The sequence below is a fragment of the Mytilus trossulus genome, chromosome 12 (genome assembly GCF_036588685.1).
Source record: "Mytilus trossulus isolate FHL-02 chromosome 12, PNRI_Mtr1.1.1.hap1, whole genome shotgun sequence".
In the NCBI taxonomy this organism is placed as follows: Eukaryota; Metazoa; Mollusca; class Bivalvia; order Mytilida; family Mytilidae; genus Mytilus; species Mytilus trossulus.
In genome coordinates this window covers 677,748-703,154 of record NC_086384.1, presented here as the reverse complement: position 1 = coordinate 703,154, position 25,407 = coordinate 677,748, and the positions used below count along the sequence as shown (strand labels likewise).

The 25,407-nt window shown below is 31.6% G+C and overlaps 1 protein-coding gene across 1 annotated transcript in view; it reads left to right on the top strand.

Annotated features, from left to right (window-relative positions):
• LOC134693517 (uncharacterized) overlaps window positions 1-25,407 on the top strand; it is a 123,187-nt gene that overhangs the window by 61,341 nt on the left and 36,439 nt on the right. The window contains exons 7-12 of the mRNA XM_063554353.1: window positions 1,140-1,400; window positions 7,619-8,158; window positions 10,892-11,058; window positions 15,083-16,318; window positions 19,886-19,960; window positions 23,599-23,649. Of these exons, the coding sequence (XP_063410423.1) occupies window positions 1,140-1,400; window positions 7,619-8,158; window positions 10,892-11,058; window positions 15,083-16,318; window positions 19,886-19,960; window positions 23,599-23,649 (2,330 nt within the window). The remainder of the gene's footprint in view (window positions 1-1,139; window positions 1,401-7,618; window positions 8,159-10,891; window positions 11,059-15,082; window positions 16,319-19,885; window positions 19,961-23,598; window positions 23,650-25,407) is intronic.

Genomic DNA, 25,407 nt, shown 5'->3' with positions numbered 1-25,407 from the left:
TAAATCCAATAATATTTGTTTGTACATGCGTATATTGACTTCTGCAGAATAAGGAATTTTATCAAATTGACATGCATTTAATATATTTCATTAACTTAAAACACTTCCAAACTCTTAAATGATGCACATGTTGTTACTAATTAATTTATCATGATTGTAATGTGTTCAACTCGAAATTGACATATTTGACCTAGATACGACAACCGGTCATGCTGGCTGTTCAAAACTCCTCCCTCTAAAAGATCACATTGCCATGCAGTCGTTTGCTTATTTACAAACAATAAAGGGAGGTTCATGAAGGGCCTACACGAACACGCTACACTTATACAAATCGGACATAAACATAACCTTAATTGTCCTAATCAGAATCGAAATAATTAATGCAAGCTATACTTAAATTGTAGTTTAAACATGGGTAGGCATTACATTCGTGTTATTTTATCCCTCACGATTGCTCGGGTACAGAATGAAAATAAGAAGGCTCTTTCAAATGAGTATCCTTTCAACAGAAGCAAACAAAATGGCATTGATTTTAATTGACTCTTCCCTAAGACTAAATTCTAACCACTTTTCTGTAACCAATTTGCAAATTTTATTCTAACTTTACTACGGTACAAAGTTGATTATGATTAGATGAGTTAGAGAAATTTCATACCTAGTAGACTGATGTTACTTCATATATTTACAGACAATTTGACTTTACATATGAAAAGAAGGAGATTTGACTTTGAACAGGCATTTCCTATGTAGAAAACGGTTCATTAAACCTGGTTTATAAAGCAATGAACCATAATATTCGATCCTATAATCACTTGCGATACCACATTCGATAACATATTTTGAACATGATTGTCTTCATAAACCATTCACATTTAATGCAATACTCGTACAGTACCTACATGTATATAGAACAACAAAAGGTGTGCGATATCCATTTATGACACAATACATGTATAGCTCAAAACAAAGTGTGTTTTTATTATTTTATAGTATATCTCAGAAATTATTAAATTACTATATTTATTCGACAGAGGGTATTACATATGTAAGTAAGTTCTATAAAATTCTCTATAATTGACAGAATTCTACTTAGTGATACGTATTATTGTTAAACATTATTTCATGTAATTTTATTGTAGATGACGTTGTTCCAACAGAAATAAAATTAATGTCAGATAAGAGCTCTGTCCCCATATACCTCAAATTACTTGAGTCTGGTTCAGAGAAAAAAAGAGATATTCGTTTGGTCATTGTTGGAAAGAAGGGTGCTGGGAAAACATCTCTTTTAAAAAGGTTGTTTGGAGAAGAATTAGGAGCGGTTGACAGTACGAATGGCATAGAGATTCATCGAATAAAATGTAAAACTAGATCCACTGATGTTAATTGGAAAAAAATAAATGGTGAAGTATTTGATATTGTTTTCAAAATATAGGAAAGTAAGATGCATATTTCTATAACTTGCAAAAAATGGAATTTTTGTGATATTTTTGACAATACGTCTTTAGGTAAGGTAAAGGAAGATGTGGTATCAGGTTAGTTCACTAGATATTATTTTATGAAGAAAAAAAATAATGTCCCTTTTGGAGATTTATATACTCGAAAATCCTTCAAAATTCATTTTTGCCTACAAGGTTTCATTTACACACTCTAACGAAAAATCTTTTCTGGCATGGCTTATTTGTGTGTATTCAGATCATTACAATCATTACCACAACACTGCTTGGTCTAGGGATAATGACTCGAGAATGATTGTGGATAAGAAAATTAAAACCTTTGGCACCAAATTGGATAAATGAAAAGGTTAAGTTTGAATTCGTGCAGTGCTTTTCATTTTGGGTTATAAAACTACACTCTCTGTTGATATTTATTTACTTTTTTCAACTCTATTATTTACTATTTATTTTTTTAATCATTATCAAAATGCTACATGTATTTATTTCGGATGTTTTAAAAATACTGTTGTAAATACTCTACCGTAGTCAATTTTGAAATAGTATACCAGATACAATCGGTCAGTGATGTTTATTCGGAATGTATTTCCACGCAACTGCTGTTGTAACATCTAAACTTTCGTCACCTTTGAAATTTTAGAATTGTACTAGTTCATATCGCACATAACTATTTTATTTGAAGCATGTCTTGACAGTCTCGTTTGCAAAGAACTAAATAAGCTTCATCATTTTTTGAAATATTTAAATTGTACAAGCGTCCCTGTGTTCGATTTAAACTGTTTTATTGTTTAAATTTCAAGATTGTTATAGTTTAATCAGAATGCATTGATATGATTCATTTTACATCATAATCATACTGATGAAGGATACATATTAATCGAAATATTTATAGATAATTACATTTAATTTTTTCTTTTTTTCTATTGCAAAATATCTTATAGTTATTTTTGATTGCTTTACTGTGAAACGTTGATTAATGATGCATCTGTAGGTAGCATATGCAGCGTTTTTGCTCTCACGAACGTCATTCTCAAGAAGTACTTCTATTATCAGACCCTTCAGCCTGCAGGTTCCGCAGACTATTTGGTTGCTTAAAAGCTATCATTGGAGGCACGGGAAAAATTTGGGAATTCTTTCAACTGTTTTCCAATGCTCACGAATGACAGCAATGCTGTTTTTGAGAGATAGGTGGTAAGTAAGGACACATGGAGTCCTTTTCATTTTCTTTTTATCTTTTGAAATTTTTGCCAGAAGTCTACGCATTAAGGAATATTTCGCGTCGAAGGAAAATAAAACCAAATGCTTAAATAGTGACTCAGAAATTTCAGAAGACGAGAACAACTACAAATTTTTAAAAAAGAGTACTTGGATCCCTGAATCGAGCCAAAATGTCAACTTGGAATCATTTATTGACAATTTTAAGTCGGACATTATTAGAAATACTAGAAATAACGTTAAACCTTTTGACAATTTTAAGTCGGACATTATTAGAAATACTAGAAATAACGTTAAACTTTTTGACAATTTTACCAATGAAGAACGGCTACTCTGAAAAACTTACGATCTAACAACAATATCGTCATTAAACCTACAGAGAAAGGTGGTGCAGTTGTTGTCATTAATAAATCAGCCTATATTCAAGAGGCTGAACGACAACTTGATGATGCAAGGTTCTACATAAAACCAGACTCTGATCCTACAGCATCATTAAGCAGAGAAATAACTGATAGTTTGGTAGAAATGTACAATGATAGTTTCAACGATGACAAAACTCTTGAGTATTTGAAATCAGAAATTCCAAAACCGGGCAGATTTTATCCTTTTCCTAACATTCATAAGACCAATCACCCAGGAAGACCTATAGTTTCAGCGAAAGGTCATCCAACGGAAAAAATATCGGAATTCGTTGACTTCCATCTTCGTCAACATGTTGAAGACTTACCTTCTCACATCAACGATACAACCGATTATCTTAGAAAAATGCAGGCCTGAAATCCACTTCCCGCCAACACGACAATTGTCTCTATGGATGTCACATCCCTCTACACAAATCGTCAGCATGCAGATGTCATTGATGCATGTGAATAAGTTTGGAATTCCATACCAGTAAAATATCCACCTACTGAATGCCTTGTCAAAATGCTCACGGTGGTACTTAAGAACAACAAATTCACTTTGGATGGAGATTATTATTTGCAATTTGGAACTGCTTACACCAAAATGGCTCCATCATATATAGATATAGGAAGATGTGGTGTGAGTGCCAATGAGACAACTCTCCATCCAAATAACAATTTAAAAAAGTAAACAATTATAGGTCAATGTACGGCCTTCAACACGGAGCCTTGGCTCACATCGAACAACAAGCTATAAAGGGCCCAAAATTACAAGTGTAAAACCATGCAAACGGGAAAACCAACGGTCTAATCTATATAAAATAAAAAAACGAGAAACGAAAAAACATGTATAAATTACATAATCAAACGACAACTACTGTACATCAGATTCCTGACTTAGGACAGGTGCAAATATATTTATGGGCAAATTAGAAAAAAACAGTTCATTGAATCTTCCATCGAAAAACCGCTTTCATGGTTTAGATTTATAGATGCTGTGGATATGAAATGGAATAAGTCGAGGATTTAGATACATTCATCACTCATACTAAAAACATATATCCAAGTATCAAATTTACTCATGAGAAATCTTAATTTACATTGTCCTTTTTAGCCATGCCAATATTATATGTAATTGTCTCCCGGACGAGCCCCCAATGTAACGGGAGTGGAAGTTTCCACTGGCTTCGTTTTCCCTATGTCTACCCAAGTTCTAGGATACTGGACAAACTACGTAAAACAACGTAAATATAAACAATATGTTTATTTAGGTAATGGAATACATCTAACAATGAGAAATCTAAATCCAAAATCACCTACCGCGATACTTCCAGCTCGCTCACAGATGGTATCATATCCACAGATTTATATTCTTAACCTACTGACACCCACCAATGTCTCTGCCCTAAAAGTTGCTATTCTTCTCATCTTTATAAGAGCATCCCGTACAGTCAGGCAATAAAGAGTCAAGGAAATATGTTCCAACACAGAAACAACTTAACAACAACTACGTCAAATTGAAACCCGCTTGGAGAAGAGGGGCTACAAACACAAAAATATAAAAAAGTTTTCACAGAGCGGAAACGTTTCCAAGAAGTGAACTGTTAAAATACAAAGATGAAAATAGAAATAAAAGGACTCCATGTGTTCTTACGTACCACCCATCTTTCAAAAACAGCTTTGGTTTAATTCCTGAGCATTGGAAAACAGTTGAAAAGAATTTCAACTATCCCAGATTTTTCCCGAGCCTCCCGTGATAGGTTTTAGGCAACCAAATAGCTAGGTGATCTCAAATGTCATGTCGACTGAGAGGGAGGTCTGGCTTGCATTGATAGTTGCTACAATGACCGTTCATTCGTTTGTGAAACGGCTGTTCTGACTCGTCATTATACTGTCTATAGATATAGGAAGATGTGGTGTGAGTGCCAATGAGACAACTCTCCATCCAAATAACAATTTAAAAGTTAAACCATTATAGGTTAAAGTACGGCCTTCAACACGGAGCCTTGGCTCACACCGAACAACAAGCTATAAAGGGCCCCAAAATTACTAGTGTAAAACCATTCAAACGGGAAAACCAACGGTCTAATACCACATTTACACTGTAGGAGATACATTACATTTGTAGTCTTGCAATACATATGTTAGACTCAGATCGACGTCCGTCCTCTAATCGACGTCCGTTCCTCAGATCGACGTCAAAATCTGACTGTCACATTCTCAAATCGACGTCCAATATTTTGATACTCTAATCGACGGCCACTGTGACGGCATGTATTGCCAAACTACGCTCGATTGATTGCAGTCGTCTTTAATTGATGTTCAATATCAATAAATAATAAATTACTGAACTTAATTGTTTACCCTTATACATGTACATGTTTCGTAGGGTTGGAACATTTATACATACTTTCAATATATATTTTTTTCAACCCGAAATAGGTATCATGCACCTTAAAGTTTATCTTGATAAAAAAGTTAATCGAATCGATCTACATAGTAGTAACCTCTTAAAAAAAAAATGATATCACACCCTGTTTACATATTTAGTCTATAAAAAAGAAGATGTGGTATTATTGCCAATGACACAACTCTCCACAAGAGACCGAAATGACACAGAAACTAACAACTATAGGTCACCGTACGGCCTTCAACAATGAGCAAAGTATGTTATAAATCTTTAAAAAAAAACATTTTGTTTTAAATAGATCATATATGTGACACATAATATGTTAAAGGGTCTAGAGGTTTCATCTGCTGTCGGTTCTGTTCAATTTCGTATCAAAACGGACGTTGATTAGAGAGGCTTAACATTTGATGTCGATTAGATAGGCATACAATTGGCCGTCGATTTAAAAGGATATTTTTTGTGATGTCAGATTTGGACGTCGATTTGACGAGCGGACGATGATTAGAGACCGGACGTCGATCTGGGTCTGAAATATATATAAGATTTCAAAAAATATTCAACAGTTCCGAGATGCTTTTTGGACAATATTTGCGATTTTGTATGGTTTTCTAGCAAAATTAAGACCAAACACCAAACCACTAAGAATTACCGAGAGATTAATAAGTGCTCAGGAATTTTTTTCAAATGCTGCTTCACATTTGAATCTCGAAGGTTATCTTAAGTTATATGTCAAGTTCGAAGTAAAAATGATGTAATTGCGATAGAGACAATTTCCTCCTGCATCTTGGAAACATGTCATGACGGAAAATTATCTCCTGATTACTTCCGTAAAATATACGCAACAAACCAACCATAAAACGTTACCATAAATCACTTAAAACCTTTACTAAATTTGTCCATAGATATGAAGATTTGGTTTTGAAGTTTGGTTGTTAACCGTGCCCGGAATTTAGAAATGATCCTTGTAAACTTATCGCTCCTTTAAATAAATTTATTCTAACAGGTTACCAATTCAACACTGTAATAAGATCATTGAATATTGTTTTTCTTGGTATAAAAATGATTTTGTTATCAGTAAATTAAAAGCAAACTAAATATTACTAGTATGTTATATACATATACACATTCATGTTATCTACATTCTGTCAAAACCTGTAACTGGCATTGCACAAGGTCGTGTTTTTTCTCTGACTGTTTATGACGTCTTTACACTAAATCCAGTGGATGTTGGATGTGTACGGATTGATAGTTTAGTCTTAGATGCATGGTTTTTTATTAGTTGTAAAAAGCTTTGAACTAGCTGTCAGATAACTGCGAGTACTCTCAGATTTGTTGCTAGTGTCTTTTTGTTGTCGGGATGTACAAGTACCCGGCCACGTCCACTTGTATTTTTGTCCATCTGATGAGTATCCTTTTAAACTGATTTTTATAGTTCGTTCTTATGTTGTACTGTTATACAACTGTCTTTGGTTAGGGGAGGATTAGGTTCCGCTAACATGTTTAACCCCGCCACATTATTTATGTATATGTGCCTGTCCTAAGTTAGGAGCCTGTAATTCAGTGGTTGTCGTTCGTTTTTGTGTTACATATTTGTTTTTCGTTTATTTAATTTTTAAATAAGGCCGTTTGTTTTCTCGTTTGAATTGTTTAACATTGTTTTATCAGGTTCTTTTATAGCTGACTATGCGATACGAGCTGTGCTCATTGTTGAAGGCCGTACGGTGATCTGTAGTTGTAAATGTCTGTGTCATTTTGGTCTCTTGCGGACAGTTGTCTCATTGGCAATCATACCACATCTTCTTTTTTTCATCACTATCTATACATATGTCTACCCTAATATATAGACCAGACAGGACATGCTAAGTGATATATTTTGTGGTTACATTTTGTTGTTTACCTACTGTAATTTTCGATTTCGAAATGTTAAACTAAGAATTTGTTTTTCTTATTTTAAGGACTTCGATTATTTTCGGATAGAATTAAACAAAAAATGTAAGGAAAGTGAAATATGACCGTGTGCAGTCACTTTCATATGTCTGCATCCTTATTTCCGATTCTGCCTATAATCAAGATCGCAAAATTAATTTCGTTTATATGTGGAAAAAACTTTGAGATTTTAAGTGTGTCATTTTGTATGATAGGTAACAATGAAGAATCCGAACGTAACTCGAGACTGTTAATACCATATAGAGAAAGACTGACGTTTCAGAAAGAAGTCGCTGATAGTCATGCAACACCATCCAATCAACATGAAGAAAAAGTTACGACACACTACATAGAAACTGTTGAAACGTCAGAACAAGGAGCCAACCGCAACTCTATAAATAACAATACAACATTAAGTTCTGAAGAAACATTATTTTCAAGAACAGCCTCTGATCAGCCAGAAAAAGTAGCAGTACGTATTTCTCATCAGGTGGAAAAATTAGTTAGTTATGTTACTGTCAATGAAACAGAGAAGCAGCAGTCTAACTTATCCGTTGATCAGGCAAATGAAGAAATCAAAGAGATGTTAAATTCTGAAGTTGATTTTAACGACAGAAATGAGTATGCTACATTGTTGTTATGGGATTTTGCTGGAGACAAAGAATTTTACCACACACATCAAACCTTCCTTTCCCAAGATTCAATTTATGTAGTAGTGACAAACCTGAACGAGGCTGACAACAAAGAGGCACAAGGTAATGGTAGCAACTAAATATATTTAACTTTTTTAAATAGTATGTATATGTATAATATGTTTAATAGTTTTAAACAACTTGTTTTGTTTTTTTAAGGATGTACTTAGGTGAGGTTTTTGAATTAGTGTCAAATATTCGGACTCCTTGGTTTTTTTTTCCATACGATACAAGGTCAAATATATTGCCACATAACACCTATTCATCTTTTAACATAAGACTTAATAGGTCATTTGACAAAATTTAAGCAGATTCTTAATTTTCTCTCTTTTGATTTGAGACCAAAATAATACCATGCAAATATAAGTTAAAAGTCCGAGTCAGCCTTTTCCCGCCATATTTTATAAATGAAATATCTCGAAAAGGAGATCCATTACCTATCAAGAATTTTAGCTTATGTTTATCCTTAACTTATACTCTTCTAGCTTAAAGTATCAATTTTGAATTTTTTATTTATTTAATTTTACCTTAAGTAATTCAATGATCTTCTGTGGTGCTTTTACGGTCAAAAACAAAAACATGTTGTATTAACTGTGAGAGTCCCACGAATGTTTAGCTTACATTCAATGTAAGCTATAAATTCACCAATATTGATAACTATATTGACAATTCTTCTTTCTTAAACCAAACATAAAGAAAAATATATTTTGAAGATATGTGTACATAATTGAGCACATGCAACGATGTTCACTTCAACATTAGCCTTGACTTTATAAATACAATACACAAATACAAGTTTCAATATTGAATAGCTCAGTGACCACATCAACACTAAACAGAGCCATACATTAAATGTAAGCTATAAATACGTGGGACTCTCACAGTTAATTAAAGATGTATTTGTTTTTGACCGCATAAGCACTACAGAAAATCATTGAATGCCTACCCATGTTTTAAAGATGTTTAAATGATAAGATTATTTTTTCAGTATATAACTTTGGGGAAAATTAGCGACATTTTCTAAAAAAAAACAACTTTATTTTAATATTTCTGTTTTTAAACTCACTAAAAAATTCACAACAAGGTTGTCCAATAGTAGTGGAGCGGCGGAAAGGGCAATTTTAGAAGTTACCTAAATACCTTATGAAATTTGAATGTCTTAAATTGTCTATCGATAATCCAGCTTCAGAAAAAATGTTTGTCGTAAATTTTACGAAAGTTGGACAGAAGCTTTTTGTGATCAAAAGACTTAGAGTATCCAAAGCATAATGATGAAATACAATTTTTATTTTTCCTGTATTTCACTTATAAAAAGAATTTATAGTTGAAGTTCACAAGTAGATACAGTCTGGGCTTAAAGTTTGTTAACTTACACATCAGTTACTTTCAATTGTTAAACCGTAATCGAATTTAATGAATCTTTAAAAGAAGGTTTTTTTTTCATTTTTCAGTTGACAAGACGACCTTACATGTATCTTTTTGCAATCAACAGACGATGTGGGATTATTACTTTTTACATGATAAATTTGAAAACCTGCAACATTGAAATTGTCCTGAAACTTGGGTTAAATTAATATTCCAGACCAAGAAAAAGTATTAATGAAAATGTTAGATTTTTTAAAACCCCTAATGGACTGATAAATGAATTATAATTTCGCGGGAAGTAATCCCAGGCGAGAACCAGGGTTCCAAGGAACCCTTTACGAAATTTCATAATACACCTGAACATTTATGAAAACTAATTTTTCCTTAACAAAATTTGCACAAGCAAGAGGTTTTGATTGAGTGCGGCCAGTATTATAATATTTTAATGTAACTGGTTTGTACATTTTTTCTTAAACCAATTACCATTAGATTCCAAATCAACAAAATGAATAAATTAAACATAAAAGATGAACAAATTATTTGCACGTTCAGTATAGATATGTTTTAAAGGTATAACAGGAAAGCCGCCATACTATACTTCAATCGACCCGATGTACTTTTTGAAGTCAAAAGAAGATAAATATTTGGCTAAATATCTGCATTTTTTCCCGAATTCAAGTCCGGATATTTGTCACACATAATCGAGGCAGGTGTGGTTTCTAGTTATATGACCTTTTTGGCCATTTAGCGAAGATCATTTGTAGTCATTATCAAGCTTATTTCTTGTTCATTTTAGAATTTCTTTATGTTGTTTGGTATTGATGTTTATTCGTTTATGTTGAATTTAAAAGGAAAAGTGATTATAATTGTAGGGTGCGCTTGGTTTTGAGGTTTGTTTGTTTCGTTTGGTATTCCAATAAATGGACAAATTCACTCTCGTTAAATAAAATAATTATATTTCCTTACTAGGCGATTGAGCAAAGATCAACTGTATTCATTTACAAGCTTATTTCTTGATAGTACAATTATAAGAGATGACATTCTTAGCTTATATCCTTATACATTCATGGTCATGGTTATATTTAATTGCTTCGTTATTACCTTTTCATTATTTTATTTTGTAAAGATCATGAACAGACATAAGTAAAAAAAACCAGACTATTCGCATGATGCCTTAAAGTTGAACAAATGTCCTGTTTTTCAATTAGAAACTTATGGTATTAACACATTTACACGTCAATTTAAAATTGAAACGACACATTCATAGAAGCTTTCGTCATTTTAAGAACCTTGAAAAAACAATTTGTTTAACTTTTTCATTTTAACATATACAACAAGATTATACAAAATGCTGTTTGAAGTGTTCTGTGTCTTTAACTTTATACAACGGTTATTGAAAGCAGAGTAAAGATGATTATGAATTCATTTTAGGTATTTTTCGATTGTGGATGGATTCGATACATTGCTACTGCAGACCGAATGAGTTGAGTAATATTTCTAATATTGATACTAAGAGCATTTCAGATGATCCCCTAGATCCTCCAGTAATGCTAGTGGGTACATGGAGAGATCAAGTGCAGAATCCTGCGGGAGAGGAGGTATTTATAATATATAAACTTATACTTTGGAATACTTTGCATTTACATTTATTCAAAAAGTAAAACAATATTGACCTCAAATGTTAGAGATGGTTATTTTATTAATATTGGTTAAAACAGCTAAAAATTCTATTTAGTGCATTTAAGTATATCACTGACATTTATACTCAATAAGGAAAATTGTTCTTCTTTGACGATAATTTTTTAATTTTATGCAAGGCTATGTATGTGCCTGTCCCAAGTCAGAAGCCTGTAATTCAGTGGTTGTCGTTTTATTGACGTGTTGCATAATTGTTTTTCGTTCATTTTTATTGTACATACATGTAAATAAGGCAGTTTATTTTCTCGCTTGATTTGTTTCACATTCGTCATTTCGTGGCCTTTTATATCTGACTGTGCTGTATGGGCTTTAATTATTGTTGAAGACCTTACGGTAACCTATAGTTGTTAATTTGTGTGTCTTTGTTCTCTTACGGAGAGTTGTCTCATTGACAATCATACCACGTCTTCTTTTTTACATATGTCTATTGTCAAAAACTCAAAATGTTAATTGCAACCAGACTAGCCCTTATATTAAGTTATAAAACAACCTTTTCTGTCTGATTTCGTTGATTGATAGCGTTTGATTTGATTCAAAAATTGTAAAAGCTTCGATATTAGACCTTTAGTACAGAAAATAACTGACCATAATGCAGTATCTTTGAAAATTAATACTGAAAGAGGAAATAAGGGGCGTGGCTACTGGAAATCAAACTCCAGTGTTTTAAATAATGATGACTATGTAAATGAAATAAACAAATATGAAAACGAATCAATTAACTGCGATGATTAAGGGATACTATGGGACAATTTGAAAATAGAGGTAAGAGATGCAAGTTTAGACTATTGTAAAAGAAAAGCCAAATTTAAAAAAGATAAAATAAATATCCTAGAAAAACAACTAAATGATCTCAATAATAAAGCAAATAATGGTACAGATGTAAATCATATATTACAAAAAGAAATTGAGAATTTGGAAAATGATCTAGATTGTTTATATAAAGACAAAATTAAAGGACAAAAAATAAGATCAAGGGTAAAGTGGTTCGAAGAAGGGGAAAAAAATAGTGCATACTTTTTGGGACTAGAAAAAAGTCGTCAAACAAAAAAGATTATAACTGAACTATATGATGAAAATTGGATCCCAACAACTGATCAAGATAAAATTCTAAATCTACAAGTGAAATATTACAAAAAACTTTATGAGTCTACTAATCCTTGTGAAAATGAAGTTAAAACATATATTAACGAAACAAAATTAACAAAAACGCTTAAAGATTCCGATAGTAATCAATGTGAAGGGAAAGTAACAGAAATTGAATGCACTGATGCAATTCTTAAAATGAAGCCTAATAAATCCCCTGGTCTTGATGGACTGACAGTGGAATTTTATAGGCAATTTTGGACAAGCCTTAAACATATTGTTGTTAAAGAATTTAATTATAATTACGAAAAAAAAGAACTTACAAACTCACAAAAGAAAGGTGCAATTTCATTAATTTAAAAAAAAAATGATCCTCTTTCATTAGATAATTATCGTCCCATAACTTTATTAAACATTGATACTAAACTATTAGCACATGTATTAGCTCAGAGACTTAAAAAGGTACTACCATCTATTATTAGTCTAGATCAAACAGGATATGTTAAAAATAGATATATTGGTTTTAACATCAGACAAATTCAAGATATAATAGATTATTCTGAGAAATTTAATATAGAAGGAGCAATCCTTTTCTTAGATTTTAGTAAAGCTTTTGACTCACTAGAATGGACTTTTATGACGGAAACACTGAAACGGTTTGGATTTAAAAGTAGCTTTATCAGATGGGTGGAAACTATATATAACGACATTAAGGGATGTATCTTAAATAATGGGTGGGTCTCAGGTCCGTTTAAAATATTTCGAGGGATAAGACAAGGGTGTCCGATTTCAGCGTTACTTTTTGTTATAACAGTAGAATTAATTGCAATAAGACTTAGAAGTAATAAAGATTTTAAAGGTATAAAAATTACATTAGATGGAAAATCTTGTAATTTAAAAATTTGTCAATTAGCTGATGATACAACACTTTTTCTTCAGTCAAGGAAAGAAATAAGTTTAGCTCTCAGTATAATTGAAACATTTGGAAGTTTTTCAGGGCTTAAGCTAAATAGAAATAAAACTGAAGGGGTATGGTTAGGACGACTAAAAAGTTCAAAAGATAAATATGAAAATATAAATTGGACCGACAAACCAATCAAAAGCCTTGGAATATAGTTTGGGTATGACAAAAAAGAGTGTCAAACATTAAATATTGAAAAAGTGTTGGACAAATTAACGAAACTTGTAGAAAGATGGGCAAAAAGAAAGTTAACAATACTTGGAAAAATATTAGTAGTAAAAGCTCTTCTTCTACCAAATATAACCTACATTGCGACTAACAGTATCATTACTAATGAAAATCTACAAAATATAAATAAAATCTTATATAAATTCATTTGGAACGGAGGAAAAGATAAAATAAAAAGGTCAATAATAACAAAAAACTTCGCAGAAGGGGGGTTAAAAATGATTGATATAGAATCCTATATAAAATCTATACATTTAAAATGGATTATAAAAATATTAGAATCAGAAAGTGCAAATTGGTCTGTATTATCAAAACTATACCTTAATAAATTTGGAAAAACCTTCGTATTTTTAAGATGAATGTGAATAACACAAAATTGCTAGATAAAAACATATGGAACAGTACACCAACCTTCTATCAAGAGATGATTAAAACATGGATAAATGTAAATAATTGTGAAAACAATCATTATGATCAAATCAATAATTATTTAGAAATCAGAAAACAAGTTATATGGGGAAACAAATTCATAAAATTTCAAGGAAAATGTCTGTTCTTTGATAATTGGATTGATAGTAACATACTATATATAAATGACATAATAGATAAAAGAGGAAATATATCAGAAGAAATGATTATTTCAAAATTAAGAAATAAAAGGAATTGGATTTCTGAATTCTCAAAACTAAAATAATCCATACCAAAGCAATGGACCGACAAATTAAAATCAGAAGAATCAATCAAAACAAAAGTCCATATCAACCGAACAAAAACTAAACTTAGAGATTGTAATGATGTTCTAACTATTAATGCTAAAAACATATACAACTTAGTATTAAGTGTGTCAAAAACAGAAATACCAGTAGGATTTTTCAAATGGGAAAGAGTCTTAAGCAAAGGGAGACTAATAAATGAATTTAAAGACTCTATTAAATTTAATTTGGAATATCTTAAAGATAATAAAATAAAATTGATTAGGTGGAAATTAATGCACTTTATTTTGCCAAATGAGGTGTTGCTTTTTCAGTGGAAAATTTCACAAAACAATTTGTGTTCATATTGCAATGAAATAGATAATTATAATAATTTTTTCATTACATGTTCATATCCTAAAACATTCTGGAAATCAATGAAAGTTTTACTTAAAAAAGTCTTCATAGGCGACCATGTGATAAGTCTTCATTCGTTGGTTATATGATACAAAATTCATGACAATGTATACTATGCGCTAAATCATTTGCTTAGCTTAATGTTCTTTTCAGTCTATAAATCACATTATGTTTCCAATAAAAAAAACCAAAGCAGTAGACACCTTAAAAATTTTTGAATATGAGGTAGAAAATACTGTAGAATTATATAGTATGACCAATACAGAGATCAGTAGTTTATTTACAAAGGTGTTGAATATTTTGAAGTATAAAAATGAAGTCATTTTATAGTTAACTTAAGCGTTTGGTTTTACCAGTTTTAATGGACTTCCTCTTTTTTAATTTTCTTATAAGACCATTTTTTTTTAATTTATACTTTTTTCGTATCAGATGATATTAAATCTGATTTTTACTTTGATTTAAATTTAGATTCAAAACATTTAAATCATAATACGACATATTCTAGTATAAACAAATATTGCAACACCTGAAAATATATTTTAGATTGCGAATGTATGTAATGCAAGCCTTCATAAGTTTGCCGAAGATGTTTCAGAGGATGCTTGCAGACACATTCGGGATGAGTACACACACTTCGTTTCTAATACAGATGATGATGACACTGCATTCCAGCCAATACGTGAACACATTTTACAGTTGGCCAGAGAAATGAAAACATGGAATACAAACTATCCTTTGAAATTTATTCAACTGGAAAAACGTCTTCTGGACAAAAAAAAAGATTTACCAATTGTTTCCCTTCATGATTTAAAGCTAATCACCTCTGAATCACCAAATCCATTAAATAATGAAGAGCTTATGTTGTTTTTGAGATTTCACCATGAAATTAGAGCTTTAATATTTTTTGAGGATCTTTCTGATTATATTATTTTAGATACACAGTGGTTATCAAATGCATTCAAAGTTGTTGTAACGGCAGAAAAATTTCAGAAAAAAAGCATAAAAAATAGAAGAAAATGGGAGGAATTCTATTCTTCAGGAAAATTACATAGTTTTGTTTTAAAAGATATGTTTAAAAATGAACAAAATTTGTTGTCTGAATACAAAGATTATATCTTGAATGTTATGGAGAAATTTGATATCATTATACGTCCGAACATATTAGACAAAGATACTGGTAATGAGGAATCTTGCTATTATGTACCTTGTATAATAAAGCATGAACCAGATCGTAACGTATACGCAATGTTGAATGCAACTGCAGATACCTGTCAGAGATCCACTTGGTTATGTTTCAAGTTTACATTTCTCCCCCCACATCTTATGAACCATTTGATTGCCTCGCTATGTCGGAGGTATAACATTGCGGAGTTTGTCGATAGTGGACAAACTAAAAAGCGGATTGCCCTTTTCAAGGGAACTGTTGTCTTTGAGGTAGATAAGTTGACAGAATTACAAAAACTTCTTGTAATAACACGTTCAGATCTTATTCAGATGCAGATTTTGGAATTCGGAACCAATGTAGTGTTTGGAAAGGGGGTATACAAACTGATTACGAAATTTGTGACAAAGGAAATAAACAAAATAATAAATACAAGATTCAAGATGACAAATTTAAAATTCTCTAAAAAGTGGGAATGTGGCCTTGCACAACCAGATTCTGTGACTGGATGTAGAGACTTTGGTGAACACCATATTACAGAGTATAACTGTGGTATGTGTAGACAAATACACAAGGCAGCTGACGAATGGTCAGATCTACCAACTGAGCCGTTAGGGGTAAGTACATCAATAATATTGAAATATTGATTGATCTTAAAAAAACACTATTTTGTTTGAAATGTTTGAGCTTTGAAGATATTGTCCAACCGCAAACTTTTTTTAAAATTTTTTATTGATCTTCTTGGTGTTCAAACTACAGTGCATACATTAATTTTTACAATACATAAGTGAATGACATGGTATTTATGGCAATTTTATACTATTGATATTTTACGAATAAGACATAGTAAAAATTTGCAAGTAAATGATGTGAATACTCAGTATATGTTACATCTAAAGGATGACTTTGGAATACATTAAATATATATGATTATATCAAAAATAAATTTTATTAAATAACTTCCATAATTCCCCCATCTGTCGACAAATGACTCATCTTTGTCTTTAGAAAGATATAAATATTCTAATATCTCCAGACGTCTTTTCAAAAAATGAAGAAAAAGCTTTCACAGATATTAAAAGTCTGTCTAATTGTGTGTTCTTTACATAATTAATGTAATACTTTTCCTGTAGAATTCAATAATTTAAAATAAGTAATCATAATTCAATACACCAAAAATTACTCTGTCTTTATCCAACAATATTTTAACTTCAAAAACTAAATACCACCAATTAGAAAGATCTCTCCAAAATTGTTTTATTTCTGTACATTCAAAACATTTATGCACTATGGTTTCTAATATGTTACAACTGGCACATTCATTTGTTAAGGAAATTTAATATTTTTCCTGGAAATAATTATGTGAGACTATTCTGAGTAATATTTTATATTGGAAAGCTTGTGGTTTGCTTTCTATAGTAAATTTAAAAGCTAGTGAATAAATATTCTTCCAGTTTTCGTCACTAATTTCTATGTTAAAACTTTCTTCCCATCTTTGTAGTGAAATATGAGAAACACTTCCTCGATTGATAAAAGTGACTATACATATTTAGCGAATAATTTACTGATAGGCATTTTTTTTTATTTTCATGCTCAAAAACGAATTCAAATGAGTTGCTGTTAGGTGACATGTGTTGTTGTGATAACAAATCTTTCCAGTCACGTGGTATAGCAAGTTTAATAGATAGAATTCTACAAAAGTAACATTCAGGTTATATTTTTTGTTAATAGCGTCATGAAACAAAAAATCGCCCTCATCATATACAATATTATTGATGAACCTTATGCCTTTCATGTACCAAGATCTGTAAAAAAAAATACTCGTTCTGTCAACTTTGATAAACAGATTGAACTAAGTGAATTCTTTTCTAACATGACACGCATTTAACGGGATGAAACACGTTTTCAGGCAGATAACACTTCTATATAAAAAAAACAAAGAGGTGCTTTTAAATTTAAAAACTCAAATTCACATCTGCTCATAAATAAATCCTCTTAATCAAAAAGGGAGAAGAATGCTTTGGAAACATGTTTCCATTTGGAGTCTTGATCCGACAAAGAGCTTTTTCTTTTTCCTCGGAGTATAGTATTTTTGTGTTATTACGTTTTACCCACATAATACGAAAGGATAACAGCTGTACTTAAAAATTTGGGGCTTTCAGTCCCCTTTCGATAGGAGATTTTTTAATAACTGTTGATTTAACTTTCGGAGTACTGCCATTACATAAAAAAAAACTATCAATGTCACGTTGTATTTTAATTACATCAGATTTGGTATATGTGTAGATGAAATAACATAAATGAGCTTCGATATTGCAAATGATTTAAGAATTACGATTTTACCGATCAAGGAAAGGTTTCTGATCCTCCACATTTTGATTATTGATTCCATTTTTTCTATGCATGTATCTAAATTAGAACAAACCATTTCTTCATAAGCGTTGAATGTTAAATCTTAGGTTTTAAAACCGTCTGTCCATTTAATAGGAAGGGAACCTTCTTTGATATATTTATTTTTTCCAATCCATGTTGCTTCTGTTTTCACATGATTAGGAACATATATAATTTAACTATTATGGTTTCCTGTGTTTCATATATCCTTTGTTCTTTGTTTGTAGTTTGTTGGTCAGTACCTACATAAAAGATCGTTATGCCCTTTTTTGTTCACTCACGAAAATGTCTTCAGGGAAAATGTATCGTTATTTGTTACCGTAATCATTTATAATTTCCAAGTAATCGGCAGTGATCTTTTAATTCTCAAATTTTCAAAATATAAAGTTAATTACAGCACAACATTTTATTGAAGTACTGTATTCGATAAAATTTGATTCTGTTAGTAAAATAGTTTAAAGAAAATTGAAAAAAACAGCATGTATTCTGCAGGTTTTTTTTACCATTTTGGTACATGTACCATGTATACTGATAACAAAAAAACATGTGTTAATATGAACTTGAAAGTTATTTCAACCTATCTATTTAAGATTTTTTGTTTATTTGTCGAAATTGCATTATATTTTACCCAGTTTTATAAAAAAAAAATGTACTGTATCTCTAGCTTTGAAAACAACTGACTTTCAATGCTTAACAATCTTTTAATATAAAACAAGAAGCTGCGATATAATTGTCAGTAAGACAACACAATGATATTGAAGTAAACAACAATAAGGCACCGTGAGGCCTTAAACAGTGAGCAAAACATATAAATCATATGCTAATATCAATAATAAAAAGATAATTTTTTACTACATTGATGTTAAAGGAGATATTGTTTGGGCCTTCTTCAAAGGAACATTAGCTTCCATTTAGACAAAAATAAAGGCAACAGTAGTATACCGTTATTCGAAATTCATAAATCGATGAATCGATACATCACCAGCCCAGTAGTCAACACTTCTGTGTTGACTTGAATAATGAAGTCATTTTTACAAATTTTTTGTTTACAAAACTTTGAATTGTTCGAAAAACTAAAGATTTTCTTATCCCAGGCATAGATTACCTTATCCGTATTTTGGCACAACTTTTTAGAATTTGGATCCTCAATGGTCTTCAACTTCTTACGAATTTGGCTTAATAAATAGTTTGATATGAGCGTCACTTGTTTGTCTTATGTAGACTAAACGCGGGTCTGGCGTACTAGATTATAATCCCGGTAACTTTGATAACTTTTGAACCAGTTTTTTGTGACCAAGTCTTCAGTGACCTTACTCTAAGCGAGAGAGCCCCAAATGTACCAGTATATATCCTAACCATTAACAATGTTACCTGCGAGAAAGAGCTCTAAATGTGCCAGTACACATTCTTGCCATTAACAATTTGTACCTGCGAGAGAGAGCTCCAAGAGAACCTGTACATATCCTTGCCATAAACAATGATTTTCTAATATAGTTACTTCTTTATTTTTGAAATGCTTAGATCTCAAACAGAAGCACTATAATATGTTTTAGTAATAAGTATCCTATTATCTCAAATAATTTTTTGAAGAGTGAACTGAAGTAAAAGAAGCCAACAAAACACACCAGAATGTATCTGATCACTACTTTACAGCAAAATAGAATACCAACAACATATTAATCACAAAATATCAACTTCATAAAAAAGTTTGCGCTAAATAAAATTATTTTATTACAGAAATGTAAGTATTAGCATAACAATGATATCTTAAGATTTTATTTATAATATTTTAGCGCATTCATCATGCCCAAGGATCTGATCCACAAACAGAGACACTTTCTGAAAATAAAACTGTTATATCAACAAAGGTAATGTTAAAATGAAGCTTATGTTCAAACAGTAAGTTTTTGTGTAGACAATAGATAATGAATTTGTAACAGGCAATTTCTCACTTTAAGCATTTTATACACTAAATTCATACATTAATATATTGACTAATTTTGTGAGGCATTGGTGGCCAAGGGGTCATGCTAACATGTTTGACCCCGCCCCATTATATATGTGCCTATTCCAAATCTGTACTCAGGAGCCTTGAACTTAGTGGCTGGTGAGCATATGCATATTTGTTTTTTGTTTTGTTTTGTACAGTTCTTGTATTGTTTCTATTGCATCACTGTTCCAGGAATATGGGAGAGTTGAGCATCCATTAACATGTTCAACCCCGCCAGATTTTGTATGTACCATTGTAAAGCAAAGTATTGTCCTATGAAATATTATCCACCAAGACCATATTTCATGACTATGTATCATGAAATATTGTCCTCATCTATGAATAAACGTCCAGAGAAGGACATACTTTCATCATTATGTCTGTATATAGACAATATTTCGCAGATGAATACTTTGAAATGTTGTCCTGTTATAAAAGGGAGGTTTTTGTTTTGTATTAAGACAATATTTCATAGACAGATTTGGTAGGAATAATCTTCCAGATCGGCAGATTGGTTGAAGTTAGTTTGGAAACCCACGAAGCTTACAGTGCTGTGAAATAGCTATCACAATCAACCGATTTAACCTCTCTTGTTGATAATCACTGAAAATTAAGCATATTTCTTTTTACTTTGTCATTTTTACCTTCTAAATATATGTAAAACAACAGCTTTCAATCTCTAATGTAATTGTCGGGATCAATACACGAAGTAGCCAAACATGTAAAGTTTGGTAGTATCAAAGATTTATTAATATTTTTCCAATTGTAGTTAGTTTTCTTTTTCTCCATGCCTTGAATAAAGGCAACAGTATAATACCGTTGTTCAAAACTCATTATTCGATCGAGAAAAAAACAAATCCAAGCTACTAACTAAAACTGAGGGAAACGCATCAAATATAAGAGGAGAACAACAACACAACAGAAACACAACATTAAAATGACACACACACATAAACGAACTACAACATAATAATGGCCATTTTCCTAACCTGATACAGGACATTTTAAGAAAAAAATGGTGGGTTGAACCTGGTTTTTAAGTAAGGATTTCATTTCATCAATTTCATTTCATCAACACTTCGGTGTTGACATGAATATCAATAATGTGGTATTTTTTTTTACATTTCCTGTTTACAAAACTTAAATTCTTTCGAAATACTAAGGATTTTCTCATCCCAGGCGTCAAATACCTAAGCTGTATTTGGCACAACTTTTTGAAATTTTGGATCCTCAATGCTCTTTAACTTTGTACTTTTTTGGCTTTATAAATATTTTGATATGAGCGTCACTGATGAATCTTGTGTAGACGAAACGCGCGTCTGGCGTACTAAATTATAATCCTAGTACCTTTCAATAATATTCATAGCTTTTGGTTTTTGAACTTCAAAAATGAGTTGTATAATCCGCCAATTGAGATACTTTTATACTATAAGTTTTTTATCAATAGTAATCCGAAAACCTTTAATGTCGGGGCTTTTTTGAAATCTTAAAGTCATAATTTCTGCCTGTATATGTATTGAAATGATAAAATGAAGAGCATTATTAGGAGGTAGAATAAAGGGCTGCGCTTAAGCGCATGATACCCCCGTTGCTCTTTTAACTAATCTTTTATGCTTTAAATGAACTTTTTGTTTATGTAATATATACGTTTTTCTCGTTTCTCGTTTTGTTTATATAGATTAGACCGTTGGTTTTCCCGTTTGAATGGTTTTACACTAGTAATTTTGGGGCCCTTTATAGCTTGTTGTTCGGTGTGAGCCAAGGCTCCGTGTTGAAGACCGTACTTTAACCTATAATGGTTTACTTTTTAAATTCTTATTTGGATGGAGATTTGTCTCATTGGCACTCACACCACATCTTCCTATATCTATTATATGATCAACTAGAAATATATATAAGTAAGGATTGTGCCTGATGTTCATATGATGAAATCATAATCTTTCAGTCAGTTTAATTGAAGTCTTGAGCTGGCATGTCAGTTTACTGCTAGTAGTCTGTTGTTATTTATGTATTATTGTCATTTTGTTTATTTTCTTTGGTTACATCTTCTGACATCAGACTCGGACTTCTCTTGAACTGAATTTTAATGTGCGTATTGTTATGCGTTTACTTTTCTACATTGGTTAGAAGTATAGGAGGAGGTTTGTAATCTCACAAACATGTTTAACCTCTCCGCATTTTTGCGCCTGTCCCAAGTCAGGAGCCTCTGGCCTTTGTTAGTCTTGTATTATTTTAATTTTAGTTTCTTGTGTATAATTTGGAAATTAGTATGACGTTCATTATCACTGGACTAGTATATATTTGTTTAGGGGCCAGCTGAAGGACGTACATGTACATTTTGATTTTTTTCACCATCGATTTACGAGTTTTGAATAGCGGTATACTACTGTTGCCTTTATTTACTTTGCCTCACAAACAATTCAAAAGAAACATAAAGCTGCCCAATTGTCTTATGACAAAATGAAAAATAGATATGGAGAATTTTCAACATTAAAAGTCAAATTCAATAATGTTCCATGTATTAATAGAGAGTAAACAGGAGCCTGTAATTTAGTGGTTGTCGTTTGTTTATGTGTTACATATTTGTTTTACGTTAACTTTTCTACATAAATAAGGCCGTTAGTTTTTTCGTTTGAATTGTTTTACATTGTCTTATTGGAGCCTTTTATAGCTGACTATGCGGTATGGGCTTTGCTCATTGTTGAAGGCCGTATGGTGACCTATAGTTGTTAATGTTTGTGTCATTTTGGTCTTTTGTGGATAGTTGTCTCATTGGCAATCATACCACATCTTCTTTTTTATATAACATTTTTAAAATTTCAAGGTTAATTGAAAAATGCTCTACCTTAGATCATTTTTCAATTTTTAATTTCACAAATTTCAAAAATAAACATGGGGGACACGCTTAATTATCTCTCCTCCTTTATATACAATTTAAATTATGTTGATAGTCCTAAATAAACAGCTTTAATACAACTATCACATAAACTTAACATGATTCAAGAAAATGATGTCAAGGTTAGATAAACCAAACAGAAAATACTGATACAACTTACAGTCATTCAATATACCTAATATTGTGACATATTTCTTATAGTTTCTAAGAAACAGACGAAACCAAGTAAACTTAACATTGACCAATAAACCATGAAAATTAGGTCAAGATGAGATGAACCATGTCAGGCAGACATGTTCGCCTTACAATCGTAATCCTACTCCACATGTGGCACCCATCATGATGCTTATGTTATTACAAATCCGGTAAAAAGTCTTATTCGCTAGGTTAAAATCGTTTAAAGTGAAGGATATTATAGTTACGACGTATGTATCAAAATAGTCTTCAAATAAAAGTTATTATTTGGATAAAAATAGACTGTTTAACATCTCTCTGATATACAGGTCATTTCTAAATGTTCATAATTATGAGTATAAGGCTTGACAACACTTAAGAGTTTAACAATTCGGACCACTTCAGTTGACTCGTATGTATTTTCTTTTTTCTTTTTTCTTTTATAGGTCTCAACAAATGTGTCTGGGGTAGCGGGCATTGGAGATACTAACAATAAGGTACAAGATGTTAAAATTCACCATACAAATCCTTCTAATGAGGATCGTAGTTACATAATGAGATAATGTAAAACTGCTAGTAGTTAGTTCTTTCCATTTTTCTGTGGAAAGACCTATAATAATTCTTCCGTTTATAAGTTCTTTCCACTTTTCCATGTAAAGACCTATTGTATTTGTTCTGATTATAAATATAAGCTCATGTGGCTTCTAGGGCCACGTGAGCTTTTATTATCACTTGGCGTCCGTCGTCCGTCGTCCGTTGTCCGTCGTCGTTAACTTTTGCAAAAATCTTCTCCTCTGAAACAAATGGCAAAATGGAACCAAACTTTACCACACTCATCATTGATGTATCTTGTTTAAAAAATGTTCCCGGTGTCCCGGCCCACAAACCAAGATGGCCGCCACGGCTAAAATAGAACATAGGGGTAAAATGCAGATTTTGGCTTATAACTCTGAATCCAAAGCATTTAGAGCAAATCTGACATGGGGGTAATATTGTTTATTTTTGGTTATTATCTTGAATATCATTATAGATAGAGATAAACTGTAAACAGCAATAATGTTCAGAAAAGTAAGATTTACAAATAAGTCAGACCGAAATGGTCAGTTGACCCCTTTAGGAGTTATTCCCTTTTATAGTCAATTTTTAACCATTTTTCGTAAATTTTGGTAATCTTTTAGAAAAACCGTCTCCTCTGAAACTACTGGGCCAAAATAATCCAAACTTTGCCACAATTATATTTGGGGTATTTAGTTAATGTGTCCGGCCATCAAAGCAAGATGGCCGCCCTGGCTAAAATAGAACATAGGGGTAAAATGCAGTTTTTGGCTTATTACAAAAAAACAAAGCATTTAGAGCAAATCTGACGGGGAAAATTGTTGATCAGATCAAGATCTGAAATTTTCGGACATTCCGTTCATAGGTTGCTGCCCCCGAATTGATAATTGTATTGAAATTTTGCCTTTTTTTGTTATTATCTTGAATATTATTATAGATAGAGATAAACTGTAAACAGCAATAATGTACAGCAAAGTAAGACCTAAAAAAAGTCAACATGACCAAAATGGTCAATTGACCCCCTAAGGAGTTATTGTCCTTTATAGTCAATTTTTATAAAATTTGTGAATTTTTACTAACATTTTCCACTGAAACTACTGGGTCAAGTTCATTATAGATAGAGGTAATTGTTCGCAGCAAGAATGTTCAGTAAAGTAAGATGAACAAACTCATCACCATCACAAAAACGCAATTTTGTCATGAATCCATCTGCTTCCTTTGTCTAATATTCACAGACCAAAGTGAGCGACACAGGCTCGTTATATTCTTCGCATGATTTGTCCTATTATGACCGAAGCAATCTGAACACTCCATGTGCATTTGATATAAGTGATATGCATATGTATAATAACCTAGAATCATTTCATTTGAGGTGCCTGATCCACAATTTAGAAAATTACCCCAAGGTCAGAGGTCAAGGTTATATTTCAAATTTTGATTTTGACTTATTTTTAATTCTTTTCAAAAATCGTATCAAATATTCACAACATACTTCTACTAAAATATTAGTTTCTACATGTCATAACACATAAGTTTTGGTTGAAAGTGTACGCTAACATTATATTTGAGTTTTCTCCCCTCTCATACTAGTCAACAAAAGAAACGATACACGACTTCGGAATCAAATTTATCAAAAAAGTTGTTAATATAAAACAAAATGAGATGCACATTTTAACACTTTTCATTTGCCATGTATGTGC